Below are 20,675 nucleotides of genomic sequence, written 5' to 3' on the forward strand. Positions count from 1 at the left end.
ATAGAAATAACTTGAGAAAGTGTGTTTGGAAACACAAAAACTCAATGATAGATACATGCTAAACGTGTGCATAGTGTGGATCAGATCTGATCTAAAGGGCTCTGATGATGGCTGGACCTGTGGCTGAGCCAGAATCGCCCTTGGTCACTGGCATCAGTCAAGACCAAACAGTCAGTGCTATCTGGGAGGAGATGGTGGGCCATCTCAAGAGCTTAATGGTTTATGGTGGATCCTTGGCTGCTTGGAATATTGAGCTGTTGTATCAGTGCCTATGCCACACTGTCAAAAGCATATTTCATCCTATGTTTAGCAATCACATACAATTGATATCTTTATCCAAACATACCAATTATTGAATGTTCCAAATTATAACTTCATCTGTCCACAGGACTTTTTTTTTCTCAAAGCAACCTTGATTTATCAGCATATTTTGTGCTCACTTTTGGATGAGGTTGCAGGTTGCAGCTCTGTTGTAATCTATGCATCGCTACTTCTGCAACACCTTAAACTACTTATAGTTTTTTCTTTTTGCGTTATGTTCCAGCCTAGCAGATGAGTTTTATGTTTGTTTGTTTTTTTTCACAGTTCTGCTTGATCGAAATTTTCCGACATTTCAGACGAACAGTATATTACCTAGGAGGTTTTCATGTTTGATTTGATATGATTACAGAGCCTTTCATAGTGTTATAAGTGTTGACCTGCTCTATTTTCATAGCCATACTTGCTTAGTATTACCACAATGTCTGAAATTTATCATGCTATAGAAGGATTAGCTGACTTGCTGTACAAGTCCTAATAAGCTGATTAAGGCCAAACAAGGTATTGAATAATAATTTATTAAAGGCTGCATTTACATTTGAAAGAATTGCAGCCTGGCTTATCTTACCCTTACCCTTATCTCCAGAAAAATCAACAAAATATGTATTTTTTTTTTCCACCACTGACCAAACTTTCTAAGATCAGAAGCATTAAAGTTGTTCTAGTGGCTTATTGTGGCCTAATACTTTGCTAAGACATAGCGTGCTTTTTTTCTTTAGTTGTGAACCCGTCTCTATGCAGTACTCATTCCTTCCAAAGTACAAACGCACAGGCACTTCCCGTAGTGTTTACACAGGTGTGACAAAGTGATGAGAAGTCGCCACCACTGCTGGGCACACTGGGAACATCACAGCCAATTAATCTTCTTCTGTGTGTATAAAACACAGAACATGTCTCTCGTGCCTGTGTGGCATGAATCACATTTCTCTAGCCGTGGATGTCCACATACAGGTCTTTCTGCCGCCTGGTCTGCTGTTAGGGGCTGTTCACTGTCCTGGAATACAGGCTGAGACATGAGTTACCAGAAATATGGAAAAAAAATATCATAATAATAAGCTGTACGCAAATGGTGACAATCTGTGGAAAAAAAAAGTAAGCTGACTCAGAGTCTAGGCTCGTGACTTCTAGCTCATGTATTTTTTTTTTTTTTTCTTGCATGTGGGAGTCATTTATAAAAGGCAATGACTATTTGAACCCCCCTGGTTCGTGTCACATGGTGACATTTTTTAAAGAATATATATTTTTCCCCACTTTAACTGTAATATTTGAATATGCTTAGCAGCTTGAAGCTAAAAAAGAAATTCAAAAACTAAAAAAAGCAAAGATTAGAAAAAAAGATCAACCGAAGTTTAGTGACTTCTTTTTTCTCAGGCCCTGTCCCAAGTTAGCTACTCTTAGAGTTATCTTGCAATCCCTAAACCCCAAGATGTTGTAGACACAGTTGTAGGGTATGGCAAGTTTATCACACCTGTTTATCATGACTGGTTTACTGTAGAAACAGTAATTAATAGATGATGAGAATGAAACAAAAATGGTAAAACAATGAGCTGAAAGATGATTAAAAAAAAAAACCCCAAAACAACCTGGATGTGATCAGATCTGCAGGGGTGGGTAATACAAAACACAAACATAATAATAGCAATCATCATCAACATAATTATAACTAATAGAGCACAAGTTTTACGTCAAAGTGTGATCATCAACATTATCGCAAACAGACACAACAAACCAGGCAAGTACTGAGGTGTTTAATAAATAACAGCATGAACAACACAACAACAATAACATCAACATTAAAAGCTTGAAGTCATTTTGTATATACACACATACTGTATATAATTTTATATTTGACTGTATAAACCATAAATATGACATGCAGTCCTCATAATTTAAAACAACCAGGACTTCTCTGACTGAGGTAGGGTCGGGGGGCCGAGGGGCTGGACAGATGTTTGAGCGTGTGGATGTGTGTGTTTGCATGTTGAAGTGTGTGTGTGGACTGAATGCTACTGTCAGTGTTTGTCTGGAAGTGGGGGAAAGGATTACAGTATTGGCAACAAAGCTGCAGTGCCTGTTAATGAGAAATGTGTGTGCTCGGTTCATAGCTCGGTGGTCAGGAGTCGTCCGCCTCAGTCAGCGCCCCAGTCTTCCCGCCCAAGACTTCCGGCTGAGGACGCACACACAGGCGGCATTGATGCGGATGAAGCGCCAGGCTGTCTGTTCCTTGAAGATGGTGAGGGCACTTACAAAAATATGTGTGTTGGTGCAGTAGGAGTTCCAGTGGCGCCTGTCGATGCCAAGACAGCCCGAGTTGCCTGATTTGGAACCTTGTTTGCCACCCCGACCCCCGGGCCTTCCTCCATTTGCATTCCCAGAGCCCCTGTGAGTGGGTGATAGACAGGTGGTCTCATAGAAGAACTGTCTCTTCACCGAGTTGTTGATTGTAACATTGGGCAGCACTGTCACCTCATTTCCAGCTATGTCTATGGCTTTTGTCAGGTTGGTCACCCAGTTGTTTATGCTGTCACATACCGAGTACTCTCCTCTGTGCATGGTGCGTGATCCTGCTCCGCGCCTTATTCTCACCCCTCTAACTCCTTCAATGTCATAGCCCTCACCTTCTAGGGCATCATGTGATGGGGGAACCTCACTGAAGACAACACGGGGTGAGGAACGGTAACGTCTCTTGGAGAAGAGCTTGGGGTCCACCACTGGGATGGAGGGATCAGGGAGGGAATCCAATGTAGAGTGCTCAACAAGAGGACTCCTATCCTTTGTGTTTGAAGCTGCCCGATGAGGCCTCTTGGTCCTGTGGTGGCTGGTCCTATGATGCTGCTTTGAAGTGTGATCTTCAGTAAGGTGGTCCCTGGTCGCTGTCTGCTGCTGTCCTGCTCTGTGATTGGCTGCCGTCTGCTGTCCTACTTTGTGGTTGGGTGTCCCGGCGCTCTGGGCCAATCCACCTCCCATGTTCAGTACAGCCTGGACGCCGATCAGGAGGAGCAGGACCAGTGATGACGACCTCATGGGCACACGTCCTAAACCAAACACACATGCACACACTCATAATTGACAGAATGTCATGAAGTGAACATTTTTACACATTTTTCATTGAAACATATACTGAAATAAAATATTAGGAAGAAAAACAAAAGCTTTCTAAGTGGACAATTCAAATGCACAATGTAAGGTTAAAATGTAACTTTTTTTTTTTTTTACATTTACTGTACATTTGTGACATCTAAAATTCATATTCATTGATGTTCTCACTAAGGGAGCATTAGTTCTGTCAGCAGAGTTGGCTTTGCCGCTCTGGTTCACACAAAGAACACTAACACCTTTGGTCCTACTTGAGTGTGTCTTGTGTTTCTTTGGTGAGTGTTTATGTGTACCTGTGGAATGTGTCCAGTTGAAGTGTGAGCCCCTGTGGACTCTAGAGCCAGACTCCAGTGCAGGCCGGGCCCCTCATGCCTGCCATCTGGACCCCCTGAACTACAGCTCTGCAACAACCACACACATACACACTAAATACTTGTGCAAAGGATATTTTAGTAAAGCATTTACTGATATAATACATTCTGACATTTTAATGAATACAGGCAAGTCAAAAGCAGTATGGATTTAAGTTCCCTGCAAAGGGACAAGGTAGGCATACCTAAATATCTTCATTCACACTAAGGCACAACATAGTCGACCCTGACATCAATCAGGAAGGTAAACATACTTCACAGAGAGGTTTAGATGATTTAGACAGCCACGCAAAACTACCACCCTTTTTAACCGACATACACAATTTATCATCACCTAACCTTATCTCATGCAAAGTACACACACTCACCATGTTTAACTCTAAGAGCTTACTTTTTCCATACACTGGAATGTGAAGCATTTAACACCTCATCCAATGTTACTTGTTATGTAGTGAACTTAAAGAAGTTGCAACATGCACTAGTAATAGAGGATGTGGGCACGTACGTACACGCACAACCCTAGTCAGACATGTGGCCTCTTTCTAGAAACAGAAGCCGTGGATCTGCATGTTGGAATGCACGTAAGGCTGTTTTTATGAATAGCTTGCACGGTGTTGAGGTGTGTGAGAATACACCCACTTCCTTCCACACAAACACCCACTAGGACACAGAGGTCATTAAAAGTTGGTGTGTCATGATGTATTTATTTTTACTTATCTCAGTGTTACAACTTGCTTGTATAGTGATGGAATACAAGTTTATTAGTACTGCAAATATTTACCTTAACAAGTTTTACTACCTTGCTGTGACAGGTGCAGCCTTTTGGATGGAGATCATAAAAGCTATTGGAAAGCAACTAATAGTACATTATAGCCTTTGTAAAAAAAAAAAAAAAAAAAAAGTAAAACATGATCTGTGTTTTTAGCTGATATTTTACAGTGCTTACAATTTCTGGAAAAAATAGTTGTGCTGTAATTGTTAATAACCAGAAGAGGTCAGTGTTGCTGCTTAGCTGACTCGACCAGCATTCAGTGACAGTCAAGCAGCTGAAAAATATCAAAACGTCACTGGCTCTGTTCCCATTAGAGATATCAGCTCAGCTGCAAGAGGTTTAAATCACTATTCAGGTATTTTCCCACAAGCTAAAGTCTTTGACTTTTAATGTTCTTTGAGCCACATTTTCCGTATTTGTTTTTTTTAAACTAATCATGGAGGGAAAGTAGTGAAGTAACTTTAAAGTACTGTACTCTATTTAGTGCAGTTTTAAGAGGCATGTTCTTTATTTAAATATCAATTAATGCTACACTTGCTTTCCAAGTACTTTTATTTCACCATATTTATATGATAACTGCAGCTGGACAAAGCTTTTCATATCCTATTGTTTTTTTTGTTATTGCTAACTTTTAAAATAAATCCCACACCCTTTACTTGTGTAAATCTTTTAATGCAGGATTTAACAAGCGTTCAATACTTTTACATTGTGCGATTGTTACAATTTCTTATGTTTATACTTATTCAAACAGTGCCAAAAAGTCAGTTTGGCAGCAGATCAGTAAGACAAAGTAATCACGGATGATGGAAACAGCTATTGCTGTATGAAACTTACCTACTAGTGATGTATGTTAGTTTCAATAAACACAATAATACACACACTTGAACACCCACACTCTACACATATGGAGCTGGACCAAACAGGCAATGAGTTGATTGATCCAGGCTGATGTGCTGCTCACTGTTTGCATGGCCTAATGCTGTGCCTGAAGGATCCTAATGTTAAAAATATGTGGCTTACGTTTAATGCCGGTGGAGCCAGCATTAAACAGGAGCACCGAGGTCAGAGCAGTTTAGAGAACACCTCTGACTTACAGAATTACTCCAGAACTGCATCAGAATCTGTCTGACTGTCCTTGTGACCTTCTTGCACAAATCCCATACTCAGAATAACAAAGGCACACATGCATCGTCATGCATACACAAGCTTGTGGTTCTCCTGGAGGTTGAGCAGGATTTGCATCTCCTCCCAAAACTGTTTTGTTTATTGATTCTGTGGAAGCAATACTGCATTTTACAATAGATATTACGTAGAAGCTGCACTGGAGCTATATCACCAACGTTTGCTACGTGTGGACTGGGCCTGGAAAAGAAAATGAAAGGTTACATTCACTTTATATGCTAACAGACACCCTGTATCAAACATTTGAGAATGAAGATCATTGTGGTTTTGATATTAAAGAATAGGAATGCTAGAAGGAGACAGTCCTGTGGCCAAATAATGACAAAGGTATTCCGAAACCATTAAACCAAGAACCAGAGAAAGGACAGGCACTGTATGGTTCATATTTCCAGACACTGCACATACTGTATTAATACAGCAGTGTATAAACAAAACTGCGTTCAATATTGTTTTATGATTCATCCATCCAATATAAGGAGGTTCCCTTTTTTCACAATAAGCCGACTGGCCAGCTTTGCCAGATAGTAAATCAAGACCATTTTTCTGTTGACTCATCCATCAGTTTCAAACGTTGGGGTTCCACGCACCACATGGCACTACCTGGTCAAACCAGACTGCCAAAGTTGATGAAAGCAAATGGAAAGACAGCATTAGTCACACAGCTGCGGGGTTGTGACCTAGAAAACGAATCACTGGGCAACAGGAAGGGAAAAGACTTCAGAGACCAAATATGTAGCCAACGACAGTGGAAACCAGCCACACAGTTACTGGTACTGACTATGTAACACTTTTTTTTTTTTTTTCAGTCTGCCTCAAGATGACCTAATGATCAGACTACAAGATACCAAATTACATACAGAGTACAGTGTGATACAACACAGCACGAGACCATTGCCTGCCATCAGTCTGAGGTTAGTTTACAGTTAGCGAGGGTTTCTTCCTGTCTGCGATACATTAGTCATTAGTTACATGTCCTTGTTAAAAGATATGCAGAAGCAGCGTGTCAACTGGTCTCTCAAATAAACACACGTTGCTCTCGCAGAGTGATGACAACAGCAGCAGATTATGAGGGGGTGAGAAAAAGAGACTGACAGTGGCAGAGATAGAGGGAGGAGGAGAGAAAAGAGCCCGCGAGAGCGTGATGCAGAGAAAAACAGAGAAAGGTAAACAGTTTTTCTGTGTCTCTCATCAACTCAGTGGAGCACAGTTCCTCCTGCTGTCAACCACTGGAAATAATTATCAGGCGGGATGACCGCCAGGTCAACTTGCTCTCTTTTTTACACACATCCAAACATTCGAAGATATATTTATTTCCTCTAAAAATGTTATCAGTGCTTAAAAAAAAATGCGACAGCCAACGAGGACCGGTGTGTTCAAACCAAATAAGTCTCTTTTGGTGCCGGTTTGAAATGAATGATTTTTGTTTCACTTCACAGTCATAGTAGAATTTGGACTTTTCACCTCACAGCGACACACACTCTCTAATAACATAATTGTTCTAAATAATAGTTATGCTGCTTCCATTCATGCTGTTTCAGTTACAGTTTTAATGGAAGCGTGTCATCTGTGACAGGAAAATCTGCCTGTCACAGTTTAGATTAGCTGCCACGTGAAACTAATACAATAGCCTGCCGTGAATCCAGTTGTTGTCACGTAAAATGATGTCATGCGACGTGTGTTAAAATCACAATTAAATTACACTCCCCAAATGTTCTGGAAGGTAGCTGGTAGGCTTTGGATTATTATGGTGCTAAAAGTTTTAAATAAAGCTTACCATACCATCAATAAACACATATTCATCTGCAGCACTTTAAGTAATCAATCCTGGCTTTATTACACTGTTAGTGGGGGTTCTTTCTTTGGCTTTTACCACATAAACTTTATTGTCAGAAATGTTTCTGTAATATTTGAGCTCACCTGAAAATAACATGTCCAAAAGCTGCTGTCTCACAGTGCACCTTATTTCACCAATCACATTTATCTTATTTTTACTTGTTACCAGTGTGTCACTCTCTCTTTCTCCCAGTCTGTCAGTTAGGATGTATCTGGTGATTCTTGATGCTAACTCCTGCATTACAGGAGTTAGCTGATACTTCTGTGGTTCATTTACTTTGTGGGACCACATCTCTCAGTTTTGGCATGGCTTTATGTGAAGATACAAGGCTATCCTAATGCAGTTTTTACACAGTGACAAGCCTGTTTGGTGACCTGTTCTGCACATTTGTTTCTCTCTTCTCTGCTGCCTGGTCTTTATGTTAAAAGACATTTACTGGGACAACAAAAGCACCTGCTGTAAATCAGAAATACTTCAAATGCCAATTTTTGCTGCTTTGGCCATGGGAAGAACAAGACAAGCAGTGTCAAACAAACAGGCACACACAACCTGCTAAAGTACTTTACTCCTCACAGGGATGACAAATGATGCAAGATATGAAGAACAGAAGAACACTCAGTGTGTAAAATGTGGTGCTGCCAACTGCTACAGTATGGAAAAAGAAAAGTTATTGACATCAACTTGTATTCGCTGGATAGGTTCAATATGTGCAACAATAAAACATGCAAGGATTTAACTATGCACAGTTAAAAACTTTAAAATGTATTCCTTCACAAATGAGTAGCTATCAAAAGACTGATCTTTCATTGGTACTGGCAGGCTGGCATGCATACCGACTGAACATTTGGCTCAGTAACCCACAGAACCTCTAAAATATACCATAGCTTCAGGATTTATGTAACCATTTCAATCAGATTTGCCTACATCAACTCTACGCACTGGGGGATGGCAACCAACAAGCAAGTATCCAAAGAATAGCACCTAAAGAATTTTTTTTAATGAATATACTTTTACACAGCTGTTTTTGCCATCAGCTGTTATAAAATAATAGCTTCTGTATGTCTTCTGAGGGCATCTTGAGAATATCAGGGAAGCAGAGAGCCATGGTGTTGAAACTAAAAGGAACAGACTGGCAAAAAGCCAGTGACTTCATCCCACTGTTTCGTGCCTTCCTGTGTTTCTGTTTCTCCGTCTGACTCTCATTTATCTGTCTCTCCACTTTTTGCTCCTGGAATTTGACCTAATGTTCATCTTTACTCTCACAGTTAAAAGCCAGAGGTAACTTCCTGAATACATGGCTGTTTCTGCCTCTAACAGCAAACAGATCTGAGCACCATGCAAGTGCATCTTTGCAGGTGCACAGCACAGGGTCAGACCATTATCCTTTTTGCCTTTGGGGAAAATTACACAACCATATTCTGATAAAATCCATAGACCGTCTCAGCAGAGAGGGATCCCTTTTGTTTTTCCAACTTATGCTGAACTAAGAATGTATGTGTTTCTGTTTTGTGAATGGTTGGGATGAAATAAAAATATATACTGGCGGCTGCTTCAAAAACTGTAAAGTTCTTCTATATATGGCGGACAAAAAGACAAGTAGATTTCTATTAGCATTTCCTGTGGAATGAATTTTTCTTTGAACTGGAAGAACTGGACTTGTGTAGGCGTTTGGCTTCACTATTTCCCTTTTATTGATTTAAACTATTTAAGAGAAGTAGATGTCAAAGTGTTGTGTCATGAGGATACAAATACAAATACATACAAATAAAAGTTGACAATGTATGTGTCAGAGCATAGATGTAATAACATGTATAGTCACAGCTTTCTGCAATGTAACAAAGCCTAGATGCACTTCAGGGCAACAAAATGCCAAAACACTGAAACACAGTTCCAGGAATCCCTGGCCTCGGCATATTTTCTCAGGTCTATTTTTTTTTATCTGCTTGTCAGCTGAAACTTCACAACACTTCATGCAGCCAAACATTTAGTTTCATTTCTTGACAACATTTGTCCCAGAGTCATTTTTTTCCTCATTTTCTTTTATGGGTAAACCAGAGACAAAGCAGAAACATGGCTATAGTGCAACCTCAGCCCTTCCACTATTGTCACACACTGTCTTACAGTCAGTTGAACACTGATTCATTATAATAGAAAGATTGAATCATTATGGTGTTCTTGAAAGGAACCCAAAAAAATAAACAATTCTTTCGCTGACTTTCATTTCAGCAGTAATTGTATTTGGAAGCAAGGGATGAGTAGCAAATAGAAGCTGCGAAATGAAACAATGCAGCTTTGTGCACCAAGGGCTGTCATTTTTTCCCCTTTTCATTCTTTTTTATTTAACAAGCTTGTTTGCACTTTACTAGAAACACACACACTTTTTTTGTCGTTTCAAAAATAAGCTTTCCTGAAATACCAATGAAAATATGGGATTGACATTAGAAATTAATTTATTATCCAACAACACGAGTAAGGCTCGTCTGCCATTACAAAGCAATTGAGTTGAATAAGAACCCTAAAAGTGTTCGTAGGCCACAGCCTCAGGTTTGTTAGACACTTCCATATTTACAACTCTGGATGTCCCACTGGAGCGGTACTCAACAGCTGAATCATTGTATCATCTTACAATTCTTGAATTTAGAAACAACAAGCAACAGACAATGCATTCAAATTCGGTCAAAGTTCAAAAAATGTAAAATCTTGGCACACTGAATCTGTGAGATGTAGCAACAGACCAAACGAGCAAGTTTTTCTGTGATAATCTGACATTTTTCTGACACAGCAACTGTCAAACAGTTATGCTTAAATATACTGTATATTCTTATGATAAAATTTTGGTTGCTGTCAGTGATTCCAGCAGAGCTCCAGACATGTCATTCTTTTGGTAGTGACTCAAAACCGCAGCCAAAGCACCACAGTTTTGCTAGTGAAAGTCATTCTCTCTGTTTTTTCTCCCCCTTTTCCCCCCTCCCCATAATGGGCCCATCCTCAGTCAACCCACCCTCTCCCTGCACTGGACCAGTGGACGTGGGAGGCTGGTCCTCCAGGCCTTAAAGTCAGGATGAACACAATGATTAACATGTTTTCCAGAACCCTAGTTTTTATGACCTTGACATTCAACAATCTTCTCGTGACAAGTGTTTAATCTTTTGGCACGACTGTGGTAATAACTCCCCCTTCCTGGTGAGAATCTAAAAATCCCACAGCAGTGCTGAGACAGGAGGACGGCCCGAGGCAAGAATGCCTGTCTGGCCACGGATAGAGATGAAGACAGAAGGATGGAGAGGAAGGAATCAAAGACATCAAGGGATAGGGAGAGGCAACAATATTGGAGGGCGGGATGCATATGGGCAGTAAGCTATCTAGAGAATTAAACACATAAGGAACCATGTGATACAAAGAAGCAAAGTAAGGAAGGATAAGTTTATAGTGGAACAGAAACTGAGACAAAGAAGAGTTCAAGGACAGGGTCAGAGGGAGGAAATAAAGGCTGTAGGGAATTACAAAGTATTCAAAATAAAGGAAAAAGTGGAGTTTCATCACTTTGTCTCTTCTCTCAATGGCTGTAACAGAAAACTAACAATTTCAGAATTGTTGTGGGTCATGCTGCATATTTGTGTCAGGGAATGCAGCAGATTAGAACTTGGAAATCATCTATGCTGTGCAAGCAGAGTTTCACTCATGTTGATACCAAGCCTCTTGGAGAACATCGATGTATTATATAATCAAAACTGCAAATAGCGGTTAAGGCTAAAAAAATCTACATTTTTCTGATAAGATTTGCTGACTAATGTCAGGGTGAGTCATTCAGCTCATCATTCTGAGTTTGACTCATCTTCCAGTTTGACATCTGTGCTTTTAATGTTTGTGCCTTTGATAAAATCAAGCATACAAATATGTTCATACAAATAGCATACAAATAGTGCTGTGAAAAAAGTATTTTCCCCCTTCCTGATTTGTTAGCTTTTTTGTATATTTTTCACGCTTACATGTTTCTGACCATCAAACAAATTTTAATGTTAGACAAACGACCCAAGAGAAAACCACCGCTGACCAAAAAAGACCACTGAGGCTTGTCTCACATTTGTCAAAAAACATCTTAATGATCACCAAGACTTTTGGGAAAATAATCTGTGGACTGACAAGAGACAAGTTAATCTTTTTGGAAGGATTGACATCTGGTGTAATATTTATGTAGCATTTCATAGAAAGAACATCACACCAATAGAAAAAACATGGCGCAACTTTTTCAGATAGGGCCAGGTACGTTTGGATAGCTATTCTCCCTTAATCAATGAAATTATTTATCTTTGTCTAATATTACAGTTTGTTTGATAAGCTGAAACATTGGAGTGTGACAAACATGCAAAAAAGTAAGAACTCAGTAAGGGGCAAATGCTTTTTCATGACACTGTATATGACAATTTGACTGTGTCAAGTTGTCAGAGGTGGGAAGTAACCAAGTATAAATACTCTACAAACATAAGCACACACAGAGATTATTTGCTGCTGTATTTCCCAGGAGAGAAAATAATGTACTAACTTCACTCAGTGATGGAGTGGCGTAGAGGACAGAAGAGGAAAATGGGAGATTATTTTGAAAGGTAAGGACTGCTCAGTGCCACTTGATAGAATAGAAATTTAAAGCTTACATGTAATATCCTCATTGATTTTTACAGAATGTGTTGCAGAAGTTATGTTTTTTCATATTCTGAAACATCCTGCAACATGTACTGAAGTACACCAACTTTGTTATTCAAAACTTGCATGAAAATGGTAAGCAGTTTAGTACAGTGGTTAGCTTGAACCATTGTGGTGAGGTTTACAGTGATGCATTATTATGCTGAGTGGCTGTGGTGTTCATACACATACAAGGTCTTGAATAATTGGCACCATCTTACCTTAAAGACCTCATAGTGTCATATCACCCCAATAGAGCACTTTGCTCTATTGCTCTATTTGCTCTCAGACTGCTGGTTTACCTGTGTTTCCTAGGGTGTTCAAAATTAGAATAGGAGGCAGAGCCTTCAGCTATCAGGTCCCTTTTCTGTGGAACCTGCTCCCAGTTTGGATTAAGGAGACAGACACCCTCTCTATTTTTAAGATTAGGCTCAAAATTTTCCTTTTTGATAAAGCTTATAGTTGGGGCTGGATCAGGTGACTCTGAACCTGCAATAAGCCTAGACTGCTGGGAGCTTCCCATGATGCACTGAGTGTTTCTTCTTCACTCATCTCTTTTCACTCTCTATGTGTTTATACACGACTCTGCATTTAATCATTTGTTATGATTAATCTCTGGCTCGTTTCCACAGTGTCTCTTTTGTCCTGCCCCAAGACACACACACACACACACACACACACACACACACACACACACACACACACATGGCTGCCCCTCCCTGAGCCTGGTTCTGCCAGAGGTTTCTTCTTGCTAAAAGCGAGTTTTTCCTTCCCACTGTCACCAAGTGCTTGTTCATAAGGGGTTGTCTGATTGTAAGTGAGTAAAGTTTATCTATATAGCGCTTTTCACAGACATAAAAGTCACAGAGTGCTGTACTACAATTAATAACACAAGATAAAAAGAGAATCATATTGAAACAGAATAAAAATAAAACATAAATAGCAAAAAAAAAAGAAAAAAGAAAACGTAAACAGAAGGCCTGGTTAAACAGAAAAGTTTTTAACTCCACAGAATAAGCTCAATGGAGCTGGTGTGATGTCAAATAACACCCTGGGATTAATTTTATTGTGATTTATGAGACTGCTTTCACTGCTTCATTGTAAGAATAGAGAAGCTGTATAAATATTCTTTATGGACAATCAAACCTGCGGTCTTCCACAGCCATTCTACTTTTCAACAGGAGCATTGAGGGCCATGAGTTTGATTATTTAACCAGAGTTAAATAATCAAGCTCGTCTCCATAGAGAGCGATAACACTATAAGCCCTGTTTAGAAATACTTTGGATGTTTCAATAGCGTGATGAACAAGCCAGTGATAAAAGTTTCATGTGCTGCAGATCTCTAATGGTTTGATTATTTCCCCTTTCACACTGAGGAAAAAACTGGCTCCATGGTTTTCAAAGCTTAGCTTACTCTGGGCGTAGCATATATGCATTAAATTATATCCAGTGGTGGTGGTCCAGTCAAACAAACAATTATTAAACAGAAGTTCATAAAAAATAGTTTACCTGTCTGAAGTAAAAATGAAATGGCATTTGTTGTTAGGACCTGATTGATCCTGTTTCTGTATAATTTACTCTGATTAATGCATTTATCACTTGTCACTCATTTATGCCCTTGGTCACTGGCGATAACCTGTCACAGACTCTGTCTTTATCAATTTTATAAGCATCTCCATCAGTAATACATGTAACATTGTAAAGCAATTTGAATTAGGGAAAGGTTTACGTACACAAAAGGTGTTTGGTGATTTTGGAAGGCTCTGTCTGCCCCTCTGGCAACTAAAGGCAGGAGAACTACAGTGTGTTCATGGATCAGTGTTTGTGCTCAAATGCTAAAATTGCTGAAAGTTCAAACTTTATTCCTGTGTGTTGATGTGATGGCAGGCAGACTGGTTCCATATTGAAAGTGATATGTAAATATTTTTAATTCTAGTAAGGTTGCAATCTTAACGTTTAAAAGTGACCGTGAGGCACATTCATACCTGAAGCAGACACGTTCAGATTAACAGACAATAGTGCATGTCTGAAAGGGGCTTTAGTCCAGTTTATTCTCAATGCATCAAAAAAGGGAAAATAATTCCCTCTTCATATGTATTTTAGACTGAACTTTACCAAAGTCTGGATATCTTTGTTGTCTAGTTAAACAAACAAAACCAATTAGTGCAATCCACTTTGTTGTACTGTTATAGATAGCCTTACCAGAATTACACTGAATCATCTCAAGACTGTAAAAAGAATCTTGTTTTTGTCACTCGAAGTGTTTGTTTGATTGCAGTCTGACACCTCTGACTAAAAACTCGACCCAAACATTTTCTATTCTGTGTGGTCCCCACATTATTCTGTCATCACTCTCTCTCTGCTTCTGTGTCTCTCAGTCTCCCTATCTCCCTCTTCATAGCTCGCTCCTTCCCCCTCCCTCCCACACTTTACCCCTCTAGCTGATGTCTACCACCTGTCTGCATGGGACCTCCCAGATCCATCCTCTGTCTGTTAGCAGCATGCCATGTTCAGTGTGTGAGCAAAGCTTTGATGAAAGAGTAAGTGGCTACTTTCCAGTACAGCTCTATGCGTGTGTGCGTTTGGTTTGGGGGTTTTTTTGCATGTAAGTGACCTGGAACAGGAGTTTAGATAAATGAATATTTACTATGGAGCTTAATACTAGGCTTAAGAGAGAATCCAGCAGAGAAAAATTGCTGCCTGCAGCGTCATACTCCCCAAACGTCCTCAGGACTCACCATTAATCCTCAAGTTTTAACTGTAACAAAACTTGATGATAGATAAAACGGATAGTTTGAAGAAGAAAAAATTGCTTGTAAAGTCCTTGATGTATCAGTATTTTGTAGGATCCTGTCTGGCTGAAACAACTGTAAGCAGAATGACACCTTTCTAATTTCTGCCTGCCGTGTAGGAGGCTAATCTATTATGACTAGCCAGTGGCTCATCCTCATGCATCCTGTGCATTCTCAAATTGGCATAATCCAAATGAGTGCATAATAAGAGGCTTCGTTCATATCCTTGGGGCTAAGGCGTGTGTATGTGTTTGATGCGTATCCAACACAAACACGTATACATACACATGTACACGCATGCACTTTGCGCATGCACATTTACAAGCCATATTCTTCTATATAGTTTCTCGATTGTTTCCTGATAGCCAGGTTAGAAAACTTTATCTCTTTAAATCAATGAAAGTTTATAAGAAGAGATGTTTGTGTGGATTAAAAAGAAAAAAAAAACATTGTTGCAAATAAAAAAAAAAAGGATGTGAACACAAATGCAAATTTTAGGCGATTTACTGTGAGGCCTTTGCACTGGATCTAAATATTTGAAGAGACCAAGTATTTTCTTCTGTTGATGGCAACAAGAGAAAATTTCATGTCCAGACAAGCTATAGTCAAACTACCAATCAAGATAAAGGCAAAGGAAAGTGAGAGTGAGACGGTGTCATCACACTAATCCAAATGTACACACACATCTAAAAAAGAGTTGTAGTGAAACAATCCAAAACAGCAGACAAGCACTAAGTCAACAGTTTAAGACCACAACACTGTTATTATAGCTGTAAGAAAGGCCAGTGTAATTTGGTGATTTTTTTAGCTACTGTGTTTGTGTTGCGTGCACATGCATGAGAAGAGAGTAAGCCATAGCTAAAAGTCACAGAGGCATTTAATGTGGAATGAGAAGGCATGTCAGCACATTTAGGTGTAATCTTTTTTTTTTTTTAAGGTATATAATGCGCACACATTCACATGTATAGACATAAGATGAGGAAAAAAAAATGCAGCTCACACAGACATAACCCTTTGATGGAGCACCTGTCAAAATCAGTTCTTCAACAGTTGGATACAAACACCGACTTGTATCAACAGCCCTGGATTCAGTTTTCATGTCCGGAAAAGTCAGATCACAGAAGCGCATGTTGTGCCGAGCAAAAGGGCGGAAAACTGGGTCCATAGAAAGAATCCTGCACATTTGACAAGAACTCAGTCCAAATCCAGTAAGTTACAAATGTCAAACAATGTTAGCTGTGATTTCTGTTGAATACTTTTCCTTCCAAACATTGTGAGAAGATGTTTGTAAAAGAAATGTCAACAAGAATTACAGCAGAAATGATGTTACATTTCTGTTATTTTACATATATATTTTTTTCCATTCTGCTCAGTGCTTTACGGTTCAGGATTCTGACCTGCAGCGGCTTCCTTATCCTGGTTTTCCTACACAAGCACAGACGTATAACCTCAAGCTTGAACTCTGACCTTTTACCTTTCCCACTGATTCCAGATAGACCCTTCAGCTGGTTTGCTTTACACCAGATGTTCTCACCCAACTTTGTCTATTGATCCAAAAGATAACTGAATTCTTGGGTTTACATTCTGACCCATGAATTATTGAGGAAGACGGAAGCTTCCTTCTACGTGAACAAGCATAACCATTTCTCACAGAGAAAGAATAAAATTCTTTTGCTTTATCACGTTTAGTTCTTAGAGTAACTTTTAAAGTTAAAGTTAGACCTTAAAACTGCCAGCTTCCTAAATTTCAATAGTAAAATAATAAAATAAGCAAGCCATTTATATCAAGGAAGCTCATTTTCAAATCATGTCATAGTTTGCTCAATATGAGACATACTTTAGCATATGTAACACTTTATTACTCTCCAACAGCCAAGAGACCATTCAGTGTAATGTCTTAAAAGGTAAGTATGAGTTCAACAACTGATTTTCTTGGACAAAGAATTAAAAATTAATTCAACATTCTTTTTTCTTGCTTTTAATGTACAACGCTGCTAAAACTGTTTCTCTAAAGGAGGCAAGAAGAAAGAGGAGACATGGACAAGTCTAGCAAAGCAATTCAGCGGCTGATCAGTTTTGCAGATAACGCTTGTGGGCAGGTGTAAATACAGGTGTTGTAAAAACCATACCTGTCACTAATTGGCCTATCAACCACTGATCTAATTGGAAGATTATTAAGGATCGTGATTATTCTGCCTCCAGCTTTTGTGATCTGATAAGAGATTATTGCAGACATTATCATTCTGCATGAACAAACCTTTAATTATTCTGTTGCAAGCAGTAATGCACGCAGTACTCGAGTGTAATCTGGTGATATGGTTTTTTTTTTTATCGAGATAGCATGAAAACCAGATGCTTCACACACTTTGATCACATCACTGATCAAAGTGCAATTCATATTTTAACTGAAGTGACCATGTCAACCAAAAGAGTTATAATAATGAAGAATTTACAAACATGTTTATTTTATGATGTTTGCAATTCCAGAGTCACTTTAAGAGCTGGTTGTCACTGGCCTCAGGTTAAAGAATCAAAGTTAAACTGACAGTCCAGGTGTGCTGTCACAGCCTCTCCCTTCCCAGGTGTCCTATACAACCACTCAGTCTACACAGCTCACATCATTCCATCCTTTATGTGTTTCAGGGGTGGATCCTGTTCTTGTCATAATCTGAGTGAGTACAGATTAAGATACTTGGTGGCACTATGCCACTTGTCCGCATAGCAAAGCAACAAGCAAAGTCAGCGGTGGGAGATTTAAACTGACATTTTTTTAAAAACTTTTTTAGTAAATAACCCAAGTGTAACATAAAAACACTCTAACGTTTTATATGTTTCCTCATGGGTTAGCCATTTGATGCTTTACACTAATGCGTTCCTCATGACTATTTAAGTAGATTAATACTTGTTCATTTCTATCTTAGTGTAAGTTATTCTCCTACTCTCGCTCTCGCTCTCTCTCTCGCACACACACATGCACACACACACACACACACACACACACACACACACACACACACACACACACACACACACACACACACACACACACACACTAATGCACACATACACAATTGCACACACTGTTGCTAACATAGGGAAAGCTGTAACTCAGCTTCAAAGGGAAACCTGAGAGGGTCATGAATAATCACAGACATCTTTGTCTGCGGGGGAAAACAGCACTGTCCATCTGCCCTCCATACATATACCAACACTAGTTCACATGGCTTGAGTTTTTTTTTTAGCATTGGCATTGGATGCACTACTAGATTTGAAAGATTTACAGGGTAAAACCATTTCCATTCACATTGAAAACAAGGTTAGACACATTAACACTTTCTGTTATCAATTGATTTGTGAAACAACAAACAAACAAAAAAACCAGCGAATAAATAAATAAAAAAATTAAAAAGCTGGAAAACAGAGCTATGTCCCAAATAGGCCCTTCACAAATTTAGCAAGTCTCCAGGTCATTCTACATAGCTGGCAGACAGGCAGCAAGGTCAACAAGATATACTGAAATTATGTTGGCTAAATACTAGTTTTTTTGATTTGCCTTACATGAAAAGAACCAGTTGTGAAAAAATGCATTTTTAGACCATGAGACGTTTAAACACAGTCCATCTTATTTTTATCTTTAAGTTACAAAGCTGGTACACACAAAACAATTAAAAAAAAAAACCCTATTCATTTTAACTCATGCTGGACTAAATACTCCTGTGTTAACCATAAAGAAAAGGGGAAAGTATGTCATGTGAGATATATGGTCAGGCTGCTGAAGCACTTTGTCTGTGGACCAACAGAGAGGTGATGAAAACAGTCAAATCCCCTCCAGTACAAAGGAATACACCAGCACACAAAAAAAATGTTTGTTTCATTTAAAAAAAAAAATCCTTACTAATCTGAACTCAGTTTTTTTTAAATCTTTTTTTCTTATCTAACACAGAGATGCACAAATACAATACAACGCAGTAGAAGCAGATAATAGAGGCATGTTTGTGGGTGACAAAAATCACAGCTATATATATATATATATCTATACAATCTCGATACTGATACATTAATATTGATATTTGAGAATTTTACTAACCCAACGCCATCCTCTAGATTATATTAGATCAGATTAATACATGTCTAACACAGATAGCCATACCTATAAGACACTGCTGAAGCATTTTGTGATACTGTGAAGTGTTTAATGTTTGTCTCAGTGCGTAAATGTTGGCTCACAGTGACATTCCTCCCCTGTCAAACCCCAAAAGGAATTCCCTTGTAGGAGTGGCAGGCATGAGGTCTGTGTTTAGCACACACGCTTATTTGCATACACACACAGACACCACAATTTTAAATTACATGTCAGAGTTTAAAAAATGATCAGCAGTGCACCTTACAATCAACAAGCCCCACCCAGGCATAAGGATAACCTCAACATACTTCATATCAGACACTGGAGCTCATCAGAATCTGCAAGTCTTTTGAGAATTGTGTAACATGAGTGGAGAGAAAGACAGATAGAAAAAAAGAGGGGGCAAGAAAGAGACAGACAGAGAGAGAGAGAGAGAGAGAAGAAAAGGTAACCTGATGTCCCAGGAGTTTTCTGAACAGTAAACGGGTTCCCATTGAAGTCTGAAGAACCCCCCCCCCCCTTTTTTTCTAATCCTCACCTCTATTCTCTCCTTCTTTCTACACCCTGCTCTCCTCTGTTTGATCTTTGCATCTGCAAATACCTGAAAAAAGTCTGAACCTGACTCAAAACATCAGAATAACACAGAAATGCAATAATCAGCAACGTTATCTTGTTAAACTTTTAATTTTAACTTTTAATAATGCCTCCTCTATGTTGCAGTCAGCTGAAACCCCCCCCCCCCCCCTCTTCCCATAGAAAAGTGGCTGCTGCTGTGCTCAATCTCAATTTAGTGGCTCAACTTACATTTAACGACATGTATGGAAATAAACTTTAAGGCACAGTTTCTGTGATAAAATCTGTTTCTCTGTCATTGTGGATACACACCCCACATATTTACACAATGTTTAATTAAATAAAAACAACACACACACACACACACACACACACACACACGCACACACACACACACACACACACCCACACACACACACACACAAACCCAAGGTAGCACTCACCACCCTGTAATGCTCCTTCTTCTTTCTCCCCACTGATTATAAACTTCCACAGAAAGTCTGCTATATTCCACCTCACTCTCTGCAGGCCAGGGGCAGAATTGTCCCAAACTCAAAATCCCGCTCCTGCTTTTAAAGCTGTCCAGATCTTGGGTCATCTACTTCTGCCTGTGTCTCCCTCCCACACTCTTTGGGAATGGACTGTTCTAAAAGTTTAGAGTCCCAAAGCTACTCCCGCCCTCCTGGTTGGCTCTCAGCAGGTCCTAGTGCCTGCCTACCATTTCCACGTGCTTCCGTGACAAAAAAGTGGCACTCTTAATAAATGCTGTCAGTCATTTTTTTTTTTCCCTTTCTTTCATTGTTACATCCAAGTGTGTATGGCTTATATAAAACAGTGGAAATAAACTTCATTTGATTCAGCTTGTTTATGTGAGACTTGACGTCATGTGTAGGGTCAGGTTCTGTCCTGTGCAGTGACAGGGTCCTAAGAATGT

General features: G+C 39.3%; 1 protein-coding gene across 1 annotated transcript; it reads right to left on the reverse strand.

Moving 5' to 3' along the window:
- Positions 1–2,062: 2,062 nt before the first annotated feature.
- ngfa (nerve growth factor a (beta polypeptide)) lies at positions 2,063–20,361 on the reverse strand. The gene is made up of 3 exons (XM_030733273.1): positions 20,185–20,361; positions 3,708–3,815; positions 2,063–3,353 (listed from the first exon to the last, which is right to left on the reverse strand). The coding sequence occupies exon 3, from the start codon at positions 3,340–3,342 to the stop codon at positions 2,452–2,454; it is 891 nt and encodes a 296-aa protein (XP_030589133.1). The 5' UTR covers positions 3,343–3,353; positions 3,708–3,815; positions 20,185–20,361; the 3' UTR covers positions 2,063–2,451.
- Positions 20,362–20,675: the final 314 nt, after the last annotated feature.

Source organism: Archocentrus centrarchus, chromosome 7 (assembly GCF_007364275.1).
Source record: "Archocentrus centrarchus isolate MPI-CPG fArcCen1 chromosome 7, fArcCen1, whole genome shotgun sequence".
Classification (NCBI taxonomy): Eukaryota; Metazoa; Chordata; class Actinopteri; order Cichliformes; family Cichlidae; genus Archocentrus; species Archocentrus centrarchus.